The sequence below is a fragment of the Glycine soja genome, chromosome 19 (genome assembly GCF_004193775.1).
Source record: "Glycine soja cultivar W05 chromosome 19, ASM419377v2, whole genome shotgun sequence".
In the NCBI taxonomy this organism is placed as follows: Eukaryota; Viridiplantae; Streptophyta; class Magnoliopsida; order Fabales; family Fabaceae; genus Glycine; species Glycine soja.
The window spans coordinates 39,931,867-39,959,214 of NC_041020.1; the positions used below are offsets into that span (position 1 = coordinate 39,931,867).

Below are 27,348 nucleotides of genomic sequence, written 5' to 3' on the forward strand. Positions count from 1 at the left end.
TGTGAATTCTATTAAAAAAAAAAAAAAATTTCTCTCCAATATTATTTCCATATTTCCTTCCAAGCACACTCTTAATATTCCTATGTGTGTGTGCATTCATTAAGTGTTTATTAATTACTATTGTCATTTATTTTTAAATTCTATTAGCCTATAAATTTCTGTTTTGATTTTTCATGATAAGAAAAAAATTGAAGTTAGTAAATTAATAAAAAAAACTGAAAGGCTAAAAATACAAAAAGTCAAAGTACATATGCATAAGATAAATGAAAAGTTAATGAAAGAAAATTCAACGAAAGAATAAATTAAAAGAATTTTACGGAGGGGTGAAACTCAAATAGTTGAGGAATTTCCATGAAGTCAATTCCTACAAATAAAATAAATAAATAAAAGAATTTTAAAAAGATAAAATTTTCAAAAGTTGATGTGACAACTTTAACCAGATAGATAGACGTAAATTATAATTACAGATCGGTAACTTATATCGTGCATCACGTGAACCCAAGCACTAATTACATTAAAAAAAAAAGATGTAGCCATGTATGTCACGACATACCCGATTCTACACGAGTGGGGTATGTCCTTAAGAAAAATAGCATTGGAAAAATTTATCACATTTTAGACTTTGCTAAATCTTTGAGCTATGAATCCTTACAAAGCTTAAAAAATGAAGACAAAAGCACCTCCTTTTGGACAAGTATCCTTGATTCCTTTCCTTCAAAGGTTGATTTAGATTATACCTCGCTTCCTGGTTAGGTTTACACAAGAGGATGCCGGTTGCTCTAGAACCATTATAAAAACCCACAATAGAGTCATCATTCCACATACATCATAACTTCCTAAACCTAAGCCATACACATTGGTAACAAATCCAAATGAATCCAACTAAACCCATTATCATATTAGTAATGATCCAACTTTTCAGTATACGGGAGGAGCTCAAGTGTTTAGGAATGGGTGGATTTGGCAATTTGTTTACCATTAAAATAGTTCTGATGTCAATGGAACTAAAGCTTGAGTCATCCTCAGATTACCCCAATGCGTATAATTTAGTTCTTCTATAGTTTGCTGTGCTATTCTGGAGCCTTCATGGAAACCAAGCTTTAAATATCAATCATCCGCTGGTGATTGTAACAAGCAGCGTTCGTGACATGTTTCTATGATGGTGCAGATAGCAAACACCGGTGACCCATCTTTGATCAACTATGGTATCATTTTATAGTTTTCTATCAGTTAGTTCTCATTTTTAGTCCCCAGTTTGTTATGAATGAGAGATCCTCATCCCATCAAGAGTGTACCAGGTGGGATACTTAAGAAACCAGTTCCCTTGCTACTTCATGAAGTTAATATATATTTTTTTTCTTTTTGACAAATGATGAATATGGCTGGCATCTTATGTGGTAGATTAGTGATGAGAAGAATCTGGGCATTTGGGACTAAGTTGATTTTGACTTATACAGTGCAAATTGGTTTCCTTGTATCTTTTTGTTGGAAAAATATTAACTTACAGAGTAATTAACCTACAATATTACAAGTTATATATAAAACTCTCTCTCTCTCTCTCTCTCTCTCTCTCTCTCTCTCTCTCTCTCTATATATATATATATATATATATATATATATATATATATATATATATATATATATATATATATATATATATATATATATATTAGATAGATAGATCGTTGTGATCAGTTCTCTCCAATTTTCTTTACTTCAAAACTAGTTTGAAACTATCTATAAATGCGATGACTTCATCCCTTGTTCGACAACAAGAAGCAAAAGAACAAGTTTTGCATGCCTAAATTGATATATGAAGATTGAAGAGTGAAACAAGGCATAAGTTAGGAAGGTTGCCCAGCACCCCATCAGTCTTTGGTATTATGGAAATATATACAGAAGGAATGTACAATTATAATGAGTAGAAAGTTAAAGACAATACCTGTGGATGTCTTGCATGTCAAAAATGGTCGGCGGTCAGTAGTCAACTCTCATGTCTTAACCTACTCTTCACATTCTTATTAATTCTGATCAGCAAAATTTGTTTTTTTTTTCCTTTCCTATTCTTGAATTGTAATGAAGTCATATGCATTCATAAGTGTTGAAGGAAAGCACACAAAAGAGAACAAATGGTTGGAACACTATGTTAGTCAAATCAACTTTAGTCCCAGAAGCCCATATTCTCACTGTATCAATTCTTGCAAGTGAAATCCCAGCTTCATGAAGAAACTGAAAAACAATGAAGATTCTAGAGTTTCAGTACATATATAACTTGAACATGAATCTTATTCATGTTATAAACATATGTATCACTTCAAAATGAGATGAACTACAACATTAGTATGCATGGCCAGTGAATCCACTCTGCCTTTTGATAGCTTATTGCTGCAAATGGGAATGTAAATTGTTTATTTGTTATGATGAGTAGTAAGATGTATGGCTTCTTTTGCAAAAAATGGTAATGCATTTTCTAAGTACAATCCACAGCATTGGCTGATAACAGAAGTGGAACTGTTCATGATTATTAATATTATTTCTTCTGGGTGTAAAAACACGAAGGTGAGGCTTAATTAGCAAATCATGGACCTTGTGTATTCTGTTGTAATTAACAATAAATGGTATTTGATGTTTGTACAAGATATTGGACCTTGTGTATTCTGTTGTAATTAAATTATAGCTTTCTGTAACCTTTGTAAGCTTCTGTCTTCTATGATTTTCAACACATACCATAGTTTTGAACAGCATTTCTTGTGTTTTAAAAATGTTCCTCATCAAGAAATTGATGACTTTAGTCTCTAAGAGTAATATGGAACTTCAAAACTATTGTGTAAAATTATAGGCTTCTATCAACACATCAACAACAGACAAGAAAATTAAAATCAAATTACCTCATTACAAAGCATGCACTCACTAATGAAGATAGAATCTACAAACTTTCCTCCTTTCTTCCCTTTTTATATTCCACCACTTTCCAGATATTACAGAAGACACTGTGACTTTTAAATTTAAATAATACACACATATATCTGAGTTCAAACGATCGATATACAGACTTCATTTGAAATTCAGGAGAACACAAGAAACCAGCAAATTGTTTGAGACCTTCACAATGACGCATATAGGCCTCAACTATCTTGTAATGCAGTGTTATGAAATATATTCAGCCCACAGTACCAAATCTCTCAATGCATTAGAATACATCTTTAATCAAACATCCATATGGAAAAGCATCGAAACACTTAGTTAGGCTATTGACATCTAGAGTTATTACTTATTTCCAAAAGTAAAAAAATGGAGTCACTAGTCACCACATAAAACCACAAATCCAAATGCTAATATTACATTACAAGTAGAAGTAACCTGGGAGATGACCAATAAGGTTTTAAGTATTGGTCAGATTTGTTGATATCACGGACAAATGTGGCCGATGTGGTCACAAGTACGGTCGCAGACAGTTAAAAAGAACTTTGAAATAACGGTCGCTGACCGTTTTTAAAAACTTAACCTTGATCAGAATCCTCACTCTTCTCCTTCCCCTCAGCCTTCTTCTTCAACAACTTGGGCCCTGGACTTCACAGGCTTCAAAAACCCGGCCTGCGACCTCACCATTTCCCTCAAAACCCCAATCAACATCTCTTCAGTCTCGAGCCCATTGGGCTCGAGCACGCATAGTGCCCTCGCCACCGCCTCCATGGTACTCACGCACCCAGAAAAAGGCTCCTTCCAATAAATCAACTCGGAATCGTAAATGCTCCCGCCACTCGCACTCTCATCCACGCTCAAACAAACCCTAGTTGCGAACTCATTAAGGAACTCCTCGCTGGCGCTCACCATTTCCCTTGCGTGCTTCCACGTGGCGTCGAAGGCGATGAGGACGAGGCCGGAGGAGGGTCGGAGGAAGGGGATGTGGAGGGCGGGGGAGGAGGAGGAGGAGGAGGAGGGGAAGAGATAACAGTTGCTAACGGCGATCCAAGTTGTATAAAAGCAGTCGAGTGTGTATGTTTATAAAATTTAGCTTAATCGTTACTAATGATTTATTATGTTTTAATATGACTTATTTTGATATATTAAATTTTAAAATTTTGATTTTGATCCTTTCAATTGGTTTTAAGTTTGTCAATATTTAAATTTAAAAATAATTAATTTAAAATAAAGAGTTATAAATTATCATTATATGTAATAATATTTTGAAAATTATAAACTAGACCCACTAACAATCCCAAACCCTCATCTTACAGGCATAGGGTGAAGGTTACAAAAGTCATGATACAACTTAAAAATATAGTACACCAAAGGTGACGTATAAATATATAGCTTTAATTTTTTTTTTTAGGAAATAATATTGAATGTTTTCTAAATAATATTTTTAATTAAGAATATAAAAAATAAGATTAGTAATACTTTTAATTAAATCCAGTTGTTGATTCAATTTGGTCTGTCTAATTCTATGGTTAAATATGTAGCTTATTTATTATTATTTTTTTTTTGCTTTGCCCTCTTAGTGATTCAACTATCTCATGAATTCAGTATCTCAACTAGGCGAATGATCAGTTTAATTTTTTAAATTATGCTTTCAACTTTTTAAGAAAGCGCTGTCATAAAATTTTATACCTCAAAATCTCTAAAATTGAAATATTTTAATCATACTAAGGAATATAACGATTGTAAGCTGTATATGTTAGGAATTAAAATAACAATACTTTTTATTTTAAAAATTTTAATTGTTATTTTTCTAATTTCTAAAACTCTTATAATAGCGACTCACAGTTTTTACTTTTAATTATAATTAGTCTAGAATTAATAAGATTACTCGTGGTATGTACATAAAAACTAGATTAAATGTAATTTTAATTTTGATAAATTATTTTTTTATAAAAATTATAAGCATTCCTTTTCATGGAAGACAAATCAGTTTGAGCAAGTAAGCTACAATTTCTTTTTCAAATATTTAACATAATTATATATTTAAAATTTAAACTCAAAATTAATAGTTAAATTAAAATAATCTAGTGCTAGTAACATGTCTGATCAATGATAGCTTTAATAAATTTTATTTTTTAAGAAATAATCTCTATCATAACTTTTATAACAGCATTACATACAATCAAGTTATGTTAATCACCATTCTAAAATAACATACAATGTATCCGAAACAATGTACCTCGCACGTTTAAATACATATTACTTCATTAAATACATTTCAAAATTCTGAAGTTTATGAGAACTGGAACCAAGATAATTTTTTACAGAATTTTTTTACAGATTAAAATCAAATTTTATCATAATTAAATGAGTTAAAATATTATTTTATCCTACAAAAATTCATTCCCAATCCATCATATAATTACATTTCTCTACATCCACCTGAGATGAGTTCCTCAATAAGGTTGTCCATGCTTCAAGCTTCTCCTTTAAGTTACATAGGTTATCCTTTACAAAAGAACTTGTATCCTCAAATTCTGCAGCAACAGCAGCAATACTGTTGAATTGATTGCATAATAGTTCAAGCCTCTGCACATGAGGTTCAAAATGCTGAACACCATAGCTGGTTTTGATATAAGCATACTTCCTTCGAATATTTTTCCTCCACCTATCCAAAATATATTTACAGGGGACCTCCTTCACTCTCTCTTGTGATAGTACTGCAAGCGAGTGCCTACAAAGTATGCCTCTGAACTCAAACAAGTGACAACTACATTTTACATCACAATCAACCCTGTTATATATGACTTCAACCACGGATTCCTTAGGCTTATCATCTATTATCCCATCCTCAATGACATTGTAGTGAAAAATAGAACCATCATCAGAGGCAACAGACACATTACAATCTGCCTTTCCAACAAATTCATGTTGAACCTCCAGAAACTTGGCATGAGTGTATGCAGCTTGAAACTGCCTCTCAATTGGAGATTTGGTAACACAAGCTTGACTGTTACTTGATGAATGTATGTCAGCTACATATTCTTTCTCAGCCTTATATTGCAAAGCATTATCATACTGATCAACAAATTGCTTCAGAGTTGTTAGCCGGCTTACATATCCATCAAAAAATGCATGCATGCTTTCATTGTGTGGATTAATAGACATTCCAGCCCAGAACTCACCTCTTACAAAGGAAGGAGCCCAGCGATGTCTCTCAAGGAACAACTCTTTCAACCATTTATTGTCCTTGAGGTCAAAATCCTCCACAATCTTCTTCCATTTCTGCTCAAATTCACTTATTGTAGGTGTGTCATATACAACATTCTGCAAATGATCTCTTAAGGACTTGTAATTAGCATATCCATGGATTAGTTGGGGAAGTTTTTCCATTATATTTGATAAACACCACCGATGTCGAGTGGAGGGATATACAGTTTCAACTGCTTTCTGCATGGTCTTGCAGCAATGATCTGTTATGATTCCTTGAGGGGGAACATCAGACATGCAATGCAACAATGATTGAAACAACCAAGCAAATGACTCTGAGTCTTCATACGATAACAGCCCACAACCAAACAGTACAGATTGCCCATGATGGTTAACTCCAACAAAAGTTACAAGCGGAACTTTGTAGCGATTAGAAAGACATGTAGTATCAACTATCACCACATCACCAAACGATTCATATGCAGCTCTGCTCTTTCCATCTGCCCAAAAAACATTCCTCACACAGAAGAAATCATCCAAGTCAATCACATAGAAGAAGTTTCTATCTTGTTCTTGCATCCTCACCAAATACTTCTGAAGGGCTTCACCATCTCCATTCTCCCCAATCAAATGTCTTTCTTTCTGAAGGTAGTATCTGCATTCATTTTTGTCTGATATCCTCTTAACACCCATGTCAACAACTTCTTGATCCAATGTCCTTTTACCCCTCGTGTCAATATCACTTGAGAGTAGATGATGTGAACCCAATTCATGACTATGACCAAGAGTAGCTGAATTAATTCGGTAGGTTCCATCTTTACGTAAAGTCAAATTGATCCTAGCTGCACAATACTGTTTCCTTGCAGCATCACTTCTTGTTATTCCAGAGCATACAAGTATTAAATATTTAACTTTGCCATCACGTCCCTTTTTTGAGGTTCTAGTCATGATGCCAAAGCCCATTTGGTTGGCATATTTTGTGTAGTACAATCTGGCCTCAGCCTCTGAACTAAATACCATTCCAGGCCGTGGCACAGGACAAGCATCATTCCCATCAAAGCTAATGGGTTCAAGCTTAATTTCTTCTGGTGAAATAGAGACCAAGTTTTCCTCACTCCCACTGGAATTAATGTCTAATGGAGCACGTGAATGACATAGTTCACCCATTTCCTGTAGGAAAAGCAACCGTGTCAAAAATCTAAAAACCAGGAATTTAGAAATGTAAGCATGCAATTTCAACAATTCAGTATTATTTACTTACAAGAATCTAAAAAACTATCTACGATTTAGGGTCACCGCAACTGCAACTACGGATGATTCGGCTGCATTTGTTCACAATTTCCCACAATATCAAGGATCATGATGAAACTGCAACTGCAATTTAAAACCTTGTTTACTTGAATTATACTCAGAACTTCAAAATAACTTCTTAGCTCAGGAATGAAGGTTGAGGGTTACAGTATATAAGTATGGTGCTGCTGAAGCTAGATTAGAAATATAAACTAACAATTCTATAGAGCAAGAGCCAAATACATCATCAAATTAGTTAAAAAAAATCTACAAAACTTGCAGAATTTGCCCTACCAAGACATGCAAAATTCTTGAAGTGTCAATCATAGCAAAACTGAAAATTCTTTTTCACAAGGAGTAAAAAAAGAGAGAAGTTCATAAATACCCAAAGCTCAAAATGCTGCTTGTTCTGTGCCCTAATTAATGTTACTCTTGACTTCCTCTGAAGTGCGATCCCAGTCCTCCTATAAGCAGTGTTTTTTGTTCGGGGAGGAGGAGAAGACTTAACGCACCGTTTCACTATAGGTTTGGGGACATTTTGGGTTTTCAATTATTCAGTCTTGTTCAATTTTTTATTTTTTTTTTGTATACACTGTATTTGGTGGGGAAGAGATGAAAAAAAATTTGACGAGGAGACGTGAAAAAAGGAAGTAGCAGCAAACTTGAGTTTAATATATAGAATTAGGGTGGAAAAAAAGTTGGATCTCACTCAAATTCATTTTCACGCAAAAGTGGCGAGAAATGATTAAGAAAACCATAGCGACTCTAAAATCTAATCTTAAATGATGATATAATCAATTTTGCACAATATTATGTTACTGATTGACTCTCACTTGCATCTCGCATTGTCAGATGAATCCATAATTCGTCTCTTATTTCTATCCAATTTCTACTATTCTCTTAAAACAAACGCATCCATTGGGGAGGAAGTGTGAAAGTAGGAGGGAGCAACAAAAGTGAGAGTATGAGGTACATGAAACAAGGTAAAAAGAAATAAAAGAAAAGTGTTGGATCCCACTCAAATTTATTTCCACACATAAATGACTAGGAAATGGTGAAGAAATAAAGAATGGTTCTATAATTGAATTTTTCATGATGACATTATCAATTATGCACTACATCATAATTCTACACATACTTACAGTTCATAATGTTGGGTGAACCCACCCACATCCTGTGTTTGATTATATTTTCACATTTCATCATTTCTTGAAATCACATCCACTCACCTACCTCATTAGTTGTCTCACTATTTGAGTTTGTTCTATTTCTATGTATTCTTATTTTTCTAGAACCAAATACCTCTAAATTCACTTTATTTTTCATTTATTTCCATTTGCCTATTTTTAACTTCTTCATTTTCATTTTTTTATTTCTCACCTATTCCTTTTCCTCTTATCAGACAAAGCAATTAGTTATTCTAACCCAAACTAATCAGAACAAGACGCTAATATTTCAAAATAATAATCTATTTAAAACACGGATTTCTTTCAACTTCTCCCAACATATACTCTTTCATAATATTATATTCAATAGTTTTATATAATATAATACACATATATAATAATAATAAAAGAGATACAACTATTTGGTTTACGCAATTTTATAGACTATTTTATCTTTAAACAAATCCTAGAAACACTTACAACAGTTATTATAAGAATAACTTTTCAATCACGACAATTATTTACATTCCTCAGTATTTTCTATTTATTAAAAAATATATAAAAAAAATTGAAAAACAGGCTCAGTGCCTATTTTTCCTCTTGTTGCTATGTAAAGGAGTTTGTGGTCATTAAAAAGACAATAATTTATTTAAGCATCGGCAACAAAATTAAAAATTTGCAGTACTTGTTTTGGTTGTAAATGTCATAGCCGTCCCTATTGATTTATTGAATTAAAATTAGACAAAAAAATATTTATAGTTTACTATTTGATCCCATCAACGATAAGCCTGCCAATTTCGTTGAAAAAAATAGTTTTATTGAAGTAAAGCTAATATATTACCACAAACTTCTAACTCACGGTTACCCCTTTTACGATTAGCACAATCCGACAACGGCTTCTGTTTAAAACTATTCAAATGACTAATAGCATGTTTAGTATAGCTTAATTATTAAGAAATAATGGTTTTTCTAAAACTCTCACCAAGCAAATATAAATTGACAATATACTATCACTTTTCCGAAAATAAGCTATAATCCAAACATACACTAGGAGATAAATTGACAATCTAGAACATATCAAATACTACACCTGCGGACATGAAACATCTACATGGGGTAAAACAATATCATATATACTAGTCACAAGTTGCAAAATAATTTCTTTACTGTTGTTTTGGTCCAACACTTCCCATAAAATACAATAGACGCAAATAAATGCTAAAGCAATATCTAAATAACCTTGATACCCCCAACGAGTATCCGGACTCAACTTTATCTCTCTTAGAATTGCCAAGGATACAAAACAAAAAATAGTTATCTCATCTATCCCTGCTTAAATATGCTTATGCTCTAAAAAAATAGTGAATCTCAGTGCTCTATAACACTTTTTGTATAGCCAAAGGCCAAAAGAAACCTCTCACAGTCACTAACTGTAAACTAAAATTACCACAAGCAGTATTTATCCCTTCAACAGAGAGCCTCAATGTACAAAAGGAGCCCTATGTTTTATCTTCACCGTCTGAAAGCAGGCAATCTTGTATTTGTTCCCTCAAAACAAGTATATTGCCACATAACCTTTGATGTCATGTCTTGAAGAAAGGTCGACACATAAAGTTCCTACCATAAAATTTCAAGCATACTTGATACTTAAAAGAAAACCATAGTCACAATTACAAAAATTGAACATAACCCAAGCAATTCCACTGAAGAAAAGCAACATTACATTAAAGTATGTCATTTCCATAATTGTAGTGTAACCAAAGCCTGAACAAGTGAAAGAACCCCTTACCAGTAAAAGAAACCCCAAAAACTGGACTATGTGACCTAAATTAAAGTACGTCATTTCCACGATTATAGTCAAAGAATTTGATTTCTAACAATTTGATTCAGGAATTTCATTTCCTCAAAATTTACTATCAGTCATGGACTCAAAGCTTCCAAAAGGATCCATTTTATTTGACTATACAAGCAAAGGCAAAGAAACAGATAATCCAAAATTTTGATATTCATGTAATTTCCTTTACCATGCTTCCATTTAACAACATATACTAGCAAAATTAACTATAAGAAAACATATTACATTGATATGATAGTAAAGTTGGTGTTTTCAACAAGGCCAGTGGCCAAGGTCCAAGTGGCTTAATGAGTTATTGCAAAATTTGAAATACAATCAACTGATGTTGATAGCAAATCAGATACTCACCTTAGCAGACTCAAATTACCATTGTTGGCTTGCTTTGGTCGGCTGACCACTGACTGAGGAAAATCCATATAAAATTGTTCCATTGTTGTGGAATCACTTGGAAGTATCTGAAACCGACAACTTGAACAGCAGGTATTATAAAAAATATCACTACTTCTGTGGCTATCAATATTACTCCAATCAACAATCTCACTCTTGTCGAGTGGGCTGTTGCAGAGAGGACAGAAGGATTCTGAGGAAACAGATTCATTGGATTTGAGATTATATCTCTTCTGGCATCTTCGAGTTGTCAAAGGAACATTACTATCAATGATCTCTGGAATCCTGTTGAATTGGAAGGGAGTAAGTTTACCAGCTGTTCTTACAATTGAGCTCTCTCGAGATGGGTTTTCTTCCTGCAAAACAGGTATTCAACTAGTGACTTTCTGCTTAAATTTAGGTTTCTGATTAAATTTAGGTTTCTATTCAATTGTGCTCTCTGGAGATGGGTTTTCTTCTATGGGTGAGTTTGTTTAAACTTAAAAAAAGCAACTTTAAAATAAGTGCTTTTATATAAGCGCTTTTTTAAGTAGATAAGATTTTGCTTCTTAGAATAAGCAGAACAAAACTGTTTTTTTTAAGCAAAAACATTTTAGACAAACACACCAAAAAAACAAAAAGTTGCTTATTTTATTAAAATAAACACTTATTTCGACAAATAAGTTTAAACAAATTGGCCCTATATCTCAACACGTAAGGGTGAGCTCTTATAATTTTATATTGAGTATGCACACTGGAAAAATCCATTCCATTAAAGAAGCAGGCATTAGGCCACATAATGTGCAAAATCATAGCCTATCAAGAAACCTCTTGACCTTGTAAAAGAATAGTGTGCTCTACAATTACATTGCAAATGCAAATTCTGAACCACAATAAGTATGCAAGATTTGTCCTTTGATTGTATTTAAAGACATACACATACACATAATCACTGAGTATGTGGGATATATTCAGTGAGAGAACTTGATGCAAAAGACAGAGAGAGGAGTCATAAAAAGCCAATGACTCAAATTAAAACACCCACAGCCACAGGTCAGAACTGACTTTCCTTACATATCATTAAATGTCTCCACTATATATCAAATGGTTGAAGCACAAAAAATTATACCTGCAACAAAGCCACAAAAGATGATACCAGGCCATTAATGCTAGAGCACAGATCTGTAGACAACTTTACAGTCTTTAGACTGCTCTCCAAAAAGAGACGATACGCATTCATTCCGCAAGATTTATATAATTCAGTCAGATAAACATAGAAGATCATACATGAAAAATAATGTGAAATTTACAAAACATAAAACAGAACAAACAAAAATGCCAATTTTTATTCTCTTCCATGTTTATGACATATCTAGAGGACTACAAACCCATCAAGGCGGCATAGCATGTTGATCTCTTGGGCAAAACAATCACGCAGAGGAAGCACAACAGGAACTTCCCATCTAGCATCAACATACTGTATATCTGCAGGTAATGAGTATCCTTGACCCTGTTAAAACAAGGACATGAAAATCGATTACACAAGGTCATTCCTTAAGCAGAATGAAAGAGAGAGGAGCAAGATAGATAGATAAGGTCATAAGGAATACTACACAGTATAAGCAACACAATTTGATTTTATCGAGAGACAAGAGCAATGTAGACACAAATCCTAAAATCCACATACTTATAGAAAACTTAACTTGAAAAAGTATGAGGAAGCTATAAGATTTGCCGATTTCATGTGTCACCTTGAACTCAAAGATTACTCAGTTCAAAACTTCAAATTGTCATAGTTAACACTTAACATGCATTTTCACTCCCATTATATTGAGAATCAGTCAAGACTCAAGAGAAAGCTTCTTGATAGCAGCTCAGGCATATATTATATTCTTCAAATAAATGAAATCTAGCAATTGAATTGTACTAACCAAACGCAAAAGTTCATTCAGTGATACTCCTGATCAGTAGACACAGCAACTGGATACTTTTACCCCTTAAAACAAAATTTCTAACAGTCTAAAATGTCTCTTATCCACTTCACAAAATGTTTATATGGGTAGTTAATGCAACAAATGAGATGCAAATAAAAGTATGCTTATAAATTCAACAACTAACTCTTGTAATATTATGCTTTAAGATAAACTAGACAAACCACATGAGAAAATCCAAAAAGCAAGCAATGTTGTGGAGTGGAGAACATTCAATTTGGCAAGCTGATTCGCAAGTCATGACAGAAAATTCTTAATTCTCTCCTAATAACAGTAATGACTGTCACTCAGTCAAATCCAATAACAAACCTTCACAGTGGCTGAAATGACATGGCAAGCAATCCTCGAAATGCATGACCCCAGAATGATCCTGTTATACCCAAATTCAGAAGCAACCTATACAACCAAAAAGAATTTCAAACAAACTCACTCTCAAGCAAACATGGGTTAACAAGCTTCAAACAGATATAATTCACAACAATACGACATCGACATCCAGAAACAAACCTTTTGCAGTGCCAACATTCGCAGACAGAGCAACACATCCTCCCTTCCCGTCGGATCACTACCTTGGCTATCCTCTCCTTCCCATCATCAGAATCCGATGAGTAAGCCGTGTCAATAGGAACAATACGCAACTCCTTCCTCGGTGTGGCCAAACTCGACACAACCTCACTAACAACTCCAACCGCTTCCTCCATTTCATTAGAAGGAATCGGCAGCACGGTACTCTCATTAATAAACACAACTCCAACACCAAAAACCGGCAACGACCGATCCCTACTCGCATCAAAGTTCCTCTGAGCCCTCTCTTGCATGTCATGCACAAATTGCAAAGCTACCCTAAACAAAATAAAGCACACTTTTTCACCCTCTATAAAAATGGAATAACCAAAATTGAATTAACCCAACATTTCAAATCACGAATTAAATTAAATCAAACAAATTTAGCAACAAAAAGGGGATTGGGTTTGTGTTGACCTGGAAGAAGGGCCACCAGAGAAGGCAACGAGGACTTTGTCGGTGGGACTTATCATGGCGTTTGAAGTGACGGCGGAACGAAACTTGCCGAACAAGTTGGTTTTGAAGCAATCGGCGCCGAAGCGACCGTCGTCGATTCCAGTAATTTATCGCGTGTTACAAGGTATAAATGTTTGTTTTTATTTTTTTTAGCTTTAAAAAATGTTTATTTTTAATAAATATATATTTTTTAATATATAAGTTACATTTAAAATTAATAATAAATTATTTAAATTTTGATATAAGATTAATTTTAACTAATGATAATTCTATATAAAAAAATTATTCAATTTAGAAATAGCTAAAAATTATTGTTATAGTTTGATATTTTTTTACTATTGACTCTTGTCAATCGACATTTGAAATTTGAATATACTGAAGACGCTTCTTGTGTTTGTTGATGGGTACGTATCAATATGCAGGTGACATGTTCCCTAATTTGCATTGTGTTGGATATACTACAAACAAGCGATGTTTGGTGGGTGCCATATGTAACCGACATAGATCAAGACCTCTTTTTTAGGACATCTCTATGCTCTTTGGCTACATCAAATATGATTCAATGTCACATGTCCATCTACTAAAAAGGGTGTTATGATAGTTGAACATGTGTAGGGTGTTCCTCACTCACCACATGTGATTTTTGGTCATCCATCATATGCTATGAAGATCATGATCAAAGATGGTTTAACTATAATAATGATTGAATTGTTGATTATGTCTCTAGAAGAACTTAGATGACAGATTCAATATAATGCATAAATGACTATTTGTTGATGAATTGAAAAGTACACCAATTCATCCTAAATAATAAAGTTAAAATAGAAGTCTAAATATTTAACATAGAAACTTTGTTTGTATTTATATAGATAAATATTTTATTTGTAAAAAATCATGACCAAAGATGATTTAACTATAATAATGATTGAATTGTTGACTACGCCTCTAGAAGAACTTAAATGACAAATCCAACATAATGCATGAATGACTACTTGTTGATGAATTGGGAAGTACACCAATTCATCCTAAATAGTAAAGTTAAAACGAAAGTTAGAATCTTTCACACAAAAACTTTGTCTGTATTTAGATAGATGAATATTTTATTAGTAAAAGAAGTTAATAAAAATTGATTTGAAAATATTATGAGAAAATAATAATTTAAATTGATAGAAAATTAAATCAAACAAAAGAAGAAATTAGACAAGAATTTAAATTAATTAATTAAAAACAAAAAGGAAAAAAAGTCAATTATTATAGAAGTTAAATTCATAAATGAGAATGTTGAGAACTTAGTTTACACATTGATGTAATGTTAATGATTTTTCTTTATTTATAATTATTTCAATTTATATATAAATCTGCTGATATACTCTAACTTTGATGTTTTGCATGAAAGAACTTAATTTATCTATTTTTTTTTTCTTTTACAAAGTTAAAATAGTAAATTGCATTAAAAATAGAAATGTATAATAAACTAAACAAATATCAACTTATTTCCAGGGATGACTTTATTTAGATATCATTTTTCAGTTCTACTAGAAAATAGAAAATAATGTTTTCCAACACTACATTTAGAACTTATCATACAAGTGGGTGATCAAGCCACAAACAACAAAATTAAGCACAAGAAAATATAATACAAATATAATATTCATAAATAAATAGAAAGAAAAATTAAATAATTAACTAATGGAGGAAAGAAATGACTCTCAATGTATTCTCTTAAAAATTTTGTGTATTTTTTTTATAGATGTAGATTAACAAGCTTCTTGTACTAAGTATGTTTTTACTTTCTTGAATTAGTCTGTTTTTCTTAATTAATCATATTTTTTTAATTAATTTATTTTCTTTAATTATTCATGTCTTTTATGAATTATCCTATTTTTTTGACTTTATTTTAATCACTAATAAATTCATCACTTTTAATATTCTCTACACAAAAACTTAAATAATACTAATTTAATAATTATTTACTAAAAAAAATTACAAATTCTAATATAATTTAACTCTAAAATATATTCGTAATTATTGCTATATGCATTGATTCTGCATCATTTATCACTCCTACCTAGTGCCCTCATGTAAAGGAGACCCTCTAAAGGTCTAATATATGCAGCTTCTTACCAGCATGACAACAATGTTTACTTTGAGCGAGTCTCATCTTTGTATGGGAAGTGTATATTTATTTACTTTTACTATGTATTTTATGACATTCACATTATTCTATCCCTTAAATATGCTATATTCTTTTTGTAGACATGTTTGGAGAGGATTTTTAAGCTACTTCAGTCGATCCTTGATCTGAAGATCACGCGGGAGGCATTGAAAATCTCGCGAATTAATGCCGAGGAGGGTTGTACATTCCAGAGAAAGAGGAAGACCTCAACTTTTGGGTTTACATGAAATAAGTTTTGATTTTACTTTTACTATTCTTGCTAAGAAATCTAGCTAGTTATATTTAATGAAATTTTTTTAATCATATTTTTTATTTACAAACTTCAAATTAAAAATATTATTTAAAAGATTAATCAATTTGACTCGATCAATAACGTGTTGATAAACCCATAATTTATATTGTTTTTGCACTTGATGTATATTTCATTATTTGTCTTGTATTTGAATTATGTTTGCATTTTATATTATATTATTATTTGACTCTTGTTTTAATCGAGTAATATTTGAGGCTCTCATCTTATTTATCAAGTAATTTTAATTATATAATTATTTATCCAACAAAATAATATTAATTTAGAAACTAAATCCTGAAAGTTTTAACATTTTAATACTTTCAATTTGGTTTCTAGAATGTATTGAATATTTTTTTTCCCAGAAATTAAAGTCCAAAACATCTGTATATTATCAAAAATACATTTTGGACTCTAGTTTTCAAAACGAAATATTTTTTAGTAAAATTACAAAAAATGCCGACGGGGAAAGAGACAATTGCAAAAGTAACTCCCTAGAGATTTTAGTGAAACTTCTTGCACATTGATCATTAATCCAAAAGGAGGAGAATTTAATTATCGTGCCTTTTATATTGAAAGGCGTTAATTGTACGTATATGATGAATGAAATTGTATAGGAAGAAGTTAATAATGATTGTTTTGAACTTTTGATTTTAAGAATGTGGCAATTGACAATGACAAGATAGAGATAAAAAAAAGTAGATGAATTAGATGTGCGTTTAGATTGTGGGTTTCAACCTCCGTTTACATTTAACTTTTGTTTCTAGAAAATATTCTCTTTTTTAGTTTTATAGTAAAAGTTTATTGGACTTCATGCTATCGCATTTGAAACCACAGAGTAAACATGCTCTAAGAACCTCTTGGATCATGTTTAGAAAATAACCAATAACTAATGGAGATTGTGATAGAAGAGTATAAAACTAGTCTATATTGACTAAAAAAAAGAGCACTAAAATGTATATGAACTTATATTATATACACTTTTAGTTTTTTGTTTTAGTTAATGGGAGACTTGTATATTCTGTAACAATTGTCTCTCTAGGAGAAAATGATTGTCACTGACTTGACACAAACGACTAATGAAAATTAAAAATAAAAATAAATTAAACTCTGAGATATTTAATGTGTAACATTACTTTCATCTGAATTACCTTGTTATCTTGATATGAATTATATCAAGCATTATTTGGAAATCCTGTGTTAATCTTAATTCTTCTCTTGTAGATAGTTAGCTTGACCTACCCTTTGTTTTGTAAAGGCACGCAGTGGTTTTTGATTATGGAAAAAATAAATTAACCAGACCATCCAATTTCCAAACTAGAAACAACTTTTCTGACTCCAAACTCATTAGGCACGCAGTTAAAACACCACTACAATTTTAACATTAAATTCGTAATTTCAACTACAAGAAAAGAACACAAATACAAGCAATTTACAATACCACAGTGGATTGGTGTTAACATGTGGTAAGTTTACTAGAAACGTATGACCAAGTACACTACTTGGTCCCATTGGGGTCACAAAAGATATCTTAGCAACGCTTTTCAATTTGGAACACAAAATCTAAAAGCAAGGAATCTATATCTAAAAAACAAAAAATCTCACACTTTCTCTCTCATCCTCATCAATGAGATATTCATCCCTCCTCTCTCTCCTCTACAACTACTTTCGGGGAAATCCACTTCCACCAATCAGATTTCAGGAGACACCATCGCATAAGAGCGCAACAGATAGAAAGATATAGCAAATAGTACTAACAGATAGTGCAAACTAGGACATGTCATCCACCTTGCCACTCTCTCACATATACACTGTGACACTAAGAAAACAAAACCTCAGTTTTTTTTTTTAATTAGTCAATTAGTTAATAAAAAAACCCATTTGGTCACGTGGTCTTAATTCTCACCACTAACCGTAAATACCGAATATTTTTCAATTCAAGCTCTTTTTTTTCTACTCAGTTTCATCCACACAAACCAATTAAAATTCAACAACCGCTCATCATTCCAAAAAAACCAACATAAGAAGAAGAAAAAGAACACCCATTTGAAACTTGAAATGGGTCCATAGCTTTGGGAGCAAAAACTGCACAAAGCTCCTCAGTGCCCCCCAAGTTTTCCTTTCAAAGCAATTTTGTGCTTTGCTTTGATTGTCTTCCTTTTCCTTCCCTACACTTCAATTTGTAGCAAGAGGAATTTGTTGTTTCCTACTTAGCTTGATTATTTATCAATGGCTTCTTTGGTATCTTCACCATTTACTCTTCCAAGCTCTAAACCTGACCAGCTTCATTCTCTTGCCCAGAAGCATCTTTTTCTTCATTCTTTCCTTCCCAAGAAAGCCAATTACAATGGTAGCTCAAAATCCTCTCTGAGAGTGAAATGTGCTGTCATTGGCAATGGCCTATTCACCCAAACCACCCAAGAAGTTCGTAGAATAGTTCCAGAGAATGACCAAAACTTGCCAACAGTTAAAATTGTGTATGTGGTCCTTGAGGCTCAGTACCAATCATCCATCACTGCTGCAGTGATAGCTCTCAACAGCAAAAGGAAGCATGCTTCCTTTGAGGTTGTGGGTTACTTGGTTGAGGAGCTTCGTGACGCGGCGACGTACAAGACCTTCTGCAAGGACTTGGAGGATGCTAACATCTTCATTGGTTCCTTGATTTTTGTGGAGGAGCTCGCCCTCAAGATCAAGGCTGCAGTGGAGAAAGAAAGGGACAGGCTTGATGCAGTTTTGGTGTTCCCATCAATGCCTGAAGTGATGAGGCTCAACAAGTTGGGTTCTTTCAGCATGTCACAGCTTGGGCAGTCTAAGAGCCCCTTTTTCCAGCTGTTCAAGAGAAAGAAGCCTCAGTCTGCTGGCTTTGCTGATAGCATGTTGAAGCTTGTGAGGACATTGCCAAAGGTTTTGAAGTATTTGCCAAGTGATAAAGCTCAGGATGCCAGGCTCTACATACTGAGTCTGCAGTTTTGGCTTGGGGGGTCTCCTGATAACTTGCAGAATTTCCTGAAAATGATTTCTGGATCGTATATTCCGGCGCTGAAAGGGACGAAGATCGAGTATTCGGAGCCGGTTTTGTACTTGGATGTCGGGATTTGGCACCCTCTGGCTCCTTGTATGTATGATGATGTGAAGGAGTATTTGAATTGGTATGGAACCAGAAGGGATGCAAATGAGAAGCTGAAGAGTCCGAGTGCGCCTGTCATTGGTTTGGTTTTGCAGAGGAGTCACATTGTGACTGGTGATGATGGACACTATGTGGCTGTGATCATGGAGCTGGAGGCTAGAGGGGCTAAGGTCATTCCCATTTTTGCCGGTGGACTTGACTTTTCAGGGCCAGTGGAGAAGTTCTTCATCGATCCAATTACGAAAAAACCGTTTGTAAATTCTGTGGTTTCCCTCACTGGCTTTGCTCTTGTTGGAGGCCCTGCAAGGCAGGACCATCCAAGGGCGGTCGAGGCGTTGATGAAACTTGATGTTCCTTACATTGTTGCCTTGCCGTTGGTGTTTCAGACAACAGAAGAATGGCTCAACAGTACTCTTGGTCTGCATCCAATTCAGGTTGCTCTTCAAGTTGCTCTGCCAGAGCTAGATGGAGGCATGGAGCCTATTGTTTTCGCTGGTCGAGATCCCAAAACAGGTAACTGTGACCTCTTTTCTTTACAGCCTGTTATTAACAACTTTTTGAAATGACTATTATGATGCAGATGTCTTAAGTTTATCTTTTAAGCATTTATTTAAGGGAGGAATCAAGGAGAATTTTCTTTTCAAAACTAATAAATTAATTTTAGAGTTATTCTTGTAGTAACTTGATCCCTCCTCAATTAACATTGCCATAATTGCATGAATATGGGAATCATTAAAGATGTTGAATTTGATCCTTTTGTGTACTTTCTCTGTTTATTGATTAATTGGTATGTTTTCAGGAAAATCACATGCTCTTCATAAGAGAGTGGAACAGCTCTGCATCAGGGCAATCAGATGGGCTGAATTGAAAAGAAAATCAAAGGTATTTTGCCATGTTTGGAACCTCTGAATATACATATCCAGTTAAACTTTAACCAAGCCTGCTAGATATTTTGCAATGTTGAAAGCAAAAATCATAAAATGGTACCATTAAAGTTCTAATGACAAGCATCCTGTTCACATACACATTCATTTTTTTCCCTCTGTTGGGATAAATATTCAATATGGAAACAATATAATGAAGATTGAAGCTGATACTCAAATATGACCTTTCTTTTTACTTTCTCTGTATCTATTATGAAGTCAATTTCAATGAATTAGAAGATAATTTCTTAAAATGAGTTTTTCATTTGACATTTACTCAAAGGAGAAATGACTTGCAAGTAATGTCTGATGGAGAATTATGTTGTTTCAAAGCATAATTCATATTATCATTTACAGTAAAATGCAATATGTAAATTCTATTAAGATTATGTTTATTTTGATCGGGATATGTGTATTTTTGAAGTCTTGTCTTAACCCTCATTATTTACCGACCAAATATCTAGAGAAACAGAGAAGTCTCAAACGGTAGAGAATAGGCAGGGAAACAAGGTTTCCTATTAATGAAAGGAAATTTCAGCTATGCCGTATATTGCACTCTTGTATTTGACTAGTCACATGTTGCAAGTTTCAACCTGAAAGAGCTCTCTCTCTCTCTCTCTCTCTCTCTCTCTCTCTTTTCTTTTTTCCTTTTTGAATAGAAGAAAATTAATGGTAGGAATGAACAAAAGTTTTTTCTTCCCAACATTATGTTGTGGAACAATTTTAATGTTATTCATATATGCATTTATTTATTTAGTGTCCAAAAATTTACCCATCCTATTGTCTTTCATCTTGGTTGTACAGTAATCTGTTTGTATGAACTGCACTACACTGCACTGAAGTATAAATTTCTTACATTCATCAGCATTTTGTATTTGCATAATTTTCTTATCGATCCTCTTTGAGCTGTTGACTCTGATCATTGAAATTCACATAATAAATATTTGTATCCATGCAGGAAGAGAAGAAACTAGCAATTACTGTCTTCAGTTTCCCTCCAGACAAAGGAAACGTGGGAACTGCTGCCTATCTCAATGTCTTCGCCTCCATATACTCAGTTATGAAAGAACTAAAAAAAGATGGTTATAATGTTGATGGCCTTCCAGAGACTCCAGAAGCTTTGATTGAAGATGTAATTCATGACAAAGAAGCTCAATTCAGCAGCCCAAATCTGAATATTGCTTACAAAATGAGTGTCCGCGAGTACCAAAATTTGACTCCCTATGCCACAGCACTGGAGGAGAATTGGGGAAAACCCCCTGGCAATCTGAATGCAGATGGAGAGAATCTTTTGGTATATGGGAAACAGTATGGTAATGTCTTTATAGGTGTTCAGCCTACATTTGGCTATGAAGGGGATCCAATGAGGCTGCTTTTCTCCAAATCTGCCAGCCCTCATCATGGATTTGCAGCATATTATTCCTTTGTTGAGAAAATCTTCAAAGCTGATGCTGTACTTCATTTTGGGACACATGGTTCCCTTGAATTCATGCCTGGAAAACAGGTGGGGATGAGTGATGTCTGTTACCCTGACAGTCTGATTGGGAATATTCCAAATGTATATTACTATGCTGCAAACAACCCTTCTGAGGCCACCATCGCCAAGCGCAGGAGTTATGCAAACACCATTAGCTATCTGACTCCTCCAGCAGAAAATGCTGGGCTATACAAAGGTCTTAAGCAGTTAAGTGAGCTCATCTCCTCTTATCAGTCCCTCAAAGACACAGGCCGTGGGGCACAAATTGTGAGTTCAATTATCAGCACGGCTAAACAATGTAATCTTGACAAGGATGTGACACTCCCAAATGAGGGTGAGGAGATCCCTCTTAAAGAGCGTGACCTTGTGGTTGGAAAGGTGTATTCCAAGATCATGGAGATTGAGTCTCGTCTGTTACCTTGTGGGCTTCATGTCATTGGTGAGCCTCCCTCAGCCTTGGAAGCTGTTGCTACACTGGTCAACATTGCTGCTCTTGATCGTCCTGAAGATGGTATTTCTTCTCTTCCATCAATATTAGCTGACACTGTAGGAAGAGATATAGAAGATGTGTATAGAGGAAGTAACAAAGGAATATTGAAGGATGTGGAGCTTCTTAGGCAAATAACCGAGGCATCACGTGGAGCAATCACTGCCTTTGTGGAGCGTACTACCAATAATATGGGCCAAGTTGTTGATGTAGCTGATAAGCTTAGCTCAATCCTTGGATTTGGCATAAACGAGCCATGGATACAGTACTTGTCAAACACCAAATTTTACCGAGCTGATAGGGAAAAACTTAGAACCTTGTTTGTGTTCCTGGGAGAATGTTTGAAGTTGGTTGTGGCTGATAATGAAGTGGGAAGTTTAAAACAAGCCTTGGAAGGTAAATATGTGGAGCCAGGGCCTGGTGGTGACCCAATAAGAAATCCAAAAGTCTTGCCAACAGGAAAGAATATTCATGCCCTGGACCCACAAGCTATTCCTACAACTGCAGCGATGCAGAGTGCCAAAATAGTGGTAGATAGGTTGATTGAGAGGCAGAAAGCTGAGAATGGGGGAAAATATCCTGAGACAATTGCACTTGTATTGTGGGGTACTGATAATATTAAAACATATGGTGAATCCCTGGCTCAAGTGTTGTGGATGATTGGTGTGGAACCAGTGGCTGATACCTTTGGTAGGGTAAACCGGGTGGAACCTGTAAGTCTTGAAGAGCTTGGAAGGCCTAGGATTGATGTAGTTGTTAATTGCTCAGGAGTGTTTAGAGACCTTTTCATCAATCAGGTATTACTTCTATTGCTGTTTTTCCATTAATGGAGGCCAAGACCAATTTAGTATTCCTTGTGTTCCATCATATTGCCATTACTGTTCAGAATTGAAACTTGCACTCTTCATATTTTAATATTGTTACTAAAAGAGTCATGGCATAGGAAATAATTCTGAGTTCCAACCTTTTTCTTCACATCTTAATAATTAATATCCTTCATTGAAAGCCATAACTGTTGCTACATCTGAAACTCTGATGATGACTGAGTTAAAACTTAAAAGATTTGCATAAGAGCTATCTTATATTTTATTTTATTAGGCTGTTTGTTGCTGCATTGCTTTGGTTGCTCATTAGTTTATTTATTCATTACTCAGATGAATCTTCTGGATAGAGCAGTGAAGATGGTTGCTGAATTAGATGAACCAGCAGAGCAAAACTATGTAAGAAAGCATGCATTAGAACAAGCTCAAGCCCTTGGAGTTGAAGTTCGAGAGGCAGCAACAAGGATCTTCTCCAATGCTTCTGGCTCCTACTCCTCAAACATAAACCTGGCTGTGGAGAATTCTTCATGGAATGACGAGAAGCAGCTCCAGGACATGTATCTTAGCAGAAAGTCTTTTGCTTTTGATTCTGATGCTCCTGGTGCTGGCATGACTGAGAAAAGAAAAGTCTTTGAGATGGCTCTGAGCACAGCAGATGCCACATTCCAAAACCTTGATTCATCAGAAATTTCCCTCACTGATGTCAGTCATTACTTTGACTCAGACCCGACTAATCTGGTTCAAAATCTAAGGAAAGATGGCAAGAAGCCTAGTGCATACATTGCTGATACAACCACTGCCAATGCTCAGGTATAACTTGTTCCAGTGAATCTCCTATTTTCAAGCTCGGTTTAACATTTCTCCAAATTTGAAAAGATCCTCAAATCACATTGACTTCGGCCCTGTTGGGAAAAGTTTTTCAATAAGTACTTATAGGAGAAGAAAATAAGAAAGTAAAATGAATTGAGCTTCTCCCATAAGCTAAAAGCAACTTATGCACTAGAACTTTTACAGAAGCCTTCTCCTTTCTTCAAAAAGCTGATTTTAACTTATAAGTTATTTTTAACTTATGAGAGAAGCTTAATTCATTTACCTTGTTTTCTTTTCCTACAAATGTTTATTGAAAATTTTATCAAAACAGCACCTTTGTATTATAGATGTCAAAGAATTTCTTATGATCTGGATCCATATTCCTTTTCAGGTACGTACACTTTCTGAGACGGTTAGACTTGATGCTAGAACCAAGCTGTTGAATCCAAAGTGGTATGAAGGCATGTTGTCTACTGGATATGAGGGTGTACGCGAGATCGAGAAGAGACTCACCAATACAGTGGGATGGAGTGCAACTTCTGGCCAAGTTGACAATTGGGTGTATGAAGAAGCCAACACAACTTTCATTCAGGATGAGCAAATGCTGAACAAGCTCATGAACACTAATCCAAACTCCTTCAGGAAACTAGTGCAGACATTCTTGGAAGCCAATGGACGTGGTTATTGGGAAACTTCAGAAGATAATATTGAAAAGCTCAGGCAGTTGTATTCAGAAGTGGAAGACAAAATTGAAGGCATTGATCGCTGAATTTAATAGCTATTCTTGAAAAGAACATACAACAGTGAAGAGAAGAGCAGCATCCTTCAAATGTGATTTTGTTTTCCTTTTCTCATTTTTTGAGATCAAGTCTCGTTTGTGCAGTTCTGAATTTCAACCCCTGCGAACAAATAAAGGTTTAAGTTCATAATTGATTTCTTAGATTATTTTCTTGAATGAAAAGAATTTGGTAATGAATATCAACTTATTGAACTTAATATCTAAAACATACACTTAAATTCCCACATAATATCTACTAAATAAACTTAAATTTCCTGTGGTCTAGGTGCTTCTTGTGAATCCTTAAGAAAGTCTCAGTTTGGGATCAGAAACTCATGTGAAAAAATACTGAACTGTGAAAAAAATCATTGTGAGCTTTTGTTTCTAGAATTTGGGAGAAAAGATAGAAGTTGATAAAAACTTTCTGTTTTCATGACGCTTCTCTCTTCGTTTTTGAATTCTGGTTTTACGTACGTTAGAAAAAGTTGTAGTTTTTTATATTTTTTTTTATGAAAAATACACTTGCCTTTTTAATCTAAAAATTTGTAGCTTATGATTATTTTTCAACAATTTTTTTTTCTTTTTCAGCTGTAATTTTCATACTCTTTTATTATGTTAAAGTTGATTTTTTTTTTACATCCAGACAATTTTTTTTATCTTAAAATCTCTTTTAGCAAACTTATCCAAACAAAAATATTCCAATTATAATCGATTATTGAAATAATTAATTTTTCACAGTTATCTTAAACACACCCTAAATAATTAAATGCCAGACAGATCTTAATGTTTTTCTGTTATGTTTTATTTTAAAAAACACTAATTAATTGTTATGTTGCTGAACAATTTCAGTTATGCTTTAACTCTATAAAGAACATTGACATGCTTGTAATGTGTGCTTACAGTTATAAATTCAAGTATTATATTTTCTTACCTTTTCATATTTTCCCCGTTTGCTTGAACAAATTGGCACCATGGCTTTTTTCTTGAGGGAGCTGTGAGGCAAGTGAATACAAAAAAACCATAAAGAATGAAAACAAAAACAAACATTTCCTTTGCAATATCCATCTTTGATGGTGAAAATTATCATGCTAGGGTTGTTAAAATGTTAGCATATCTTGAAGGTGGAGACATCTGGGATGCTGAAGAAGACTATGATATGCAGTGGTTCCTTGAAAATCCCACAGTTGCTGTGATAAAATATTAGAAAGAAAGAAAGACAAGAAAGGCCAAAGCTAAATCTTGCTTATTTGCAGTTATAAATACCATTTTTGCAAGAATAATGAACTTGGGATGAACAAAGTTAATATGGGACTACTTGAAAAAGGAATACGAAGGGAATGAAAGAACAAAAAAATTTACAGATTCTTGTTGAACATAAGAATTAATATTCTGACTTCATTAATAATAACGGTTTTTTTTTAGCTTCTAATAATAGGCAATTTATAGAAACATAATATTTAAATTAGAGGAAATAAAATATCTTGTATTTATGTATAACTAATTTAATTAATTAACCTATATAAATACGCATCAACTGTGCACTTTGATACACATCTTACACTCAATTATCCTTTGTTTCTTTAATTTTAACATGGTATCCAACCTGAAATAGGTATTACAAAAATCATGCCTCACCACCACCAACTTAAACAAAGAAATAATTAAAACACCCTTTCTATTATATTACAACCCAAACAGTGTTCAAGAGTGCATTGAAAACAGCTGACATTGATGGAATTTCTGTAACACCCTATTTTTTATAAAATAAATTAAAAATATTTTTTATAAATAAATAGAGTTTTAGAAAAATAATGAGGTTTTTATAATTAAATAAATAAGGAGAATTAGATTTATTAATTAAAATAATAGTTTGAAAGAAAATAAAAAAAATATTTTATTTATTTATTTGATATAAAATAAAATAGAGTTATTTTTTTAAAATAAATAAATAAATAGAGTAAATAATATCATGGGAGTACCTTAATTATAAATTGAGACATACTAGGTACTTATGATATATCTTTACGCGTTCTATTTCATTCAAATTCGTTTTCCCTTCTCTCCTCCCAAAATCCCTCTCTTTTTCCCGCATACACTCAAACTTATCTCAGTGAAACAATGATCCCGAACTTGTTAACCGTTGGATTGTCGGAACTTTTTGCACACACTTTCACTGTTGGGATTGTTGAGATAATGTCTGTAGTGGAAGAAATGTCCATCCCACTGAGCTTTCTTTTTTCTCGCATACACCCAAATTAATCTGTCCAGTAAAATTATGATTTCATACTCGTTAACCGTTGGATCATCGTGAAATTTGTACATCGGGTTCAAAATTCATTTCCGCATTTCTTCACCGTTGCGATTTCAAAATAATTTACGTGGAGGAAGAAATACTCATCGCACGCACACAGTGGAGTGGAGGCTTCAATCCCTTATTCTTCTTCTTTCTAACGCTTGGAAACCCTAGCAGGAAAACCAAAGAAAAAGCTTGAGAAATCTCAGGAAACTGTTAGAGATGCTGTTATCGTTGTCAGAATACACACGTGAATCGACTAAGAGGTAAAGGATGAGTTTATCACAATTGGGAATTAGAATGAACATGTGTAGGAATCCTTCGAGGATTAAATTGAAGTTTATTTT

The 27,348-nt window shown here is 33.7% G+C and overlaps 2 protein-coding genes and 2 pseudogenes across 3 annotated transcripts; 1 reads left to right on the top strand and 3 right to left on the bottom strand.

Moving 5' to 3' along the window:
- Positions 1–2,863: 2,863 nt before the first annotated feature.
- Positions 2,864–4,002, bottom strand: LOC114398827 (annotated as a pseudogene). Its single transcript, XR_003663613.1, has one exon. The product of XR_003663613.1 is annotated as an uncharacterized LOC114398827 (transcript).
- Positions 4,003–5,158: 1,156 nt separating this feature from the next.
- LOC114399157 (protein FAR1-RELATED SEQUENCE 6-like) lies at positions 5,159–8,512 on the bottom strand. Its single transcript, XM_028361283.1, has 3 exons — positions 7,808–8,512; positions 7,394–7,506; positions 5,159–7,302 (listed from the first exon to the last, which is right to left on the bottom strand). Exon 3 carries the CDS (start codon positions 7,297–7,299, stop codon positions 5,323–5,325), a length of 1,977 nt encoding a protein of 658 aa, XP_028217084.1. The 5' UTR covers positions 7,300–7,302; positions 7,394–7,506; positions 7,808–8,512; the 3' UTR covers positions 5,159–5,322.
- Positions 8,513–9,683: 1,171 nt separating this feature from the next.
- Positions 9,684–13,927, bottom strand: LOC114398828 (annotated as a pseudogene).
- Positions 13,928–18,312: 4,385 nt separating this feature from the next.
- LOC114399512 (magnesium-chelatase subunit ChlH, chloroplastic-like) lies at positions 18,313–24,906 on the top strand. Its single transcript, XM_028361710.1, has 5 exons — positions 18,313–19,925; positions 20,212–20,294; positions 21,294–23,096; positions 23,454–23,930; positions 24,322–24,906. Exons 1-5 carry the CDS (start codon positions 18,515–18,517, stop codon positions 24,697–24,699), a joined length of 4,152 nt encoding a protein of 1,383 aa, XP_028217511.1. The 5' UTR covers positions 18,313–18,514; the 3' UTR covers positions 24,700–24,906.
- Positions 24,907–27,348: the final 2,442 nt, after the last annotated feature.

Excerpts from the sequence above, each read along its gene's own strand:
- LOC114399157 (XM_028361283.1), bottom strand. The coding sequence starts at position 7,299 with ATGGGTGAACTATGTCATTCACGTGCTCCATTAGACATTAATTCCAGT.
- LOC114399512 (XM_028361710.1), top strand. The coding sequence starts at position 18,515 with ATGGCTTCTTTGGTATCTTCACCATTTACTCTTCCAAGCTCTAAACCT. Across the intron at positions 19,926-20,211 it reads TGGTCGAGATCCCAAAACAG|GAAAATCACATGCTCTTCAT; the intron begins GTAACTGTGACC and ends GTATGTTTTCAG. Across the intron at positions 20,295-21,293 it reads AATTGAAAAGAAAATCAAAG|GAAGAGAAGAAACTAGCAAT; the intron begins GTATTTTGCCAT and ends GTATCCATGCAG.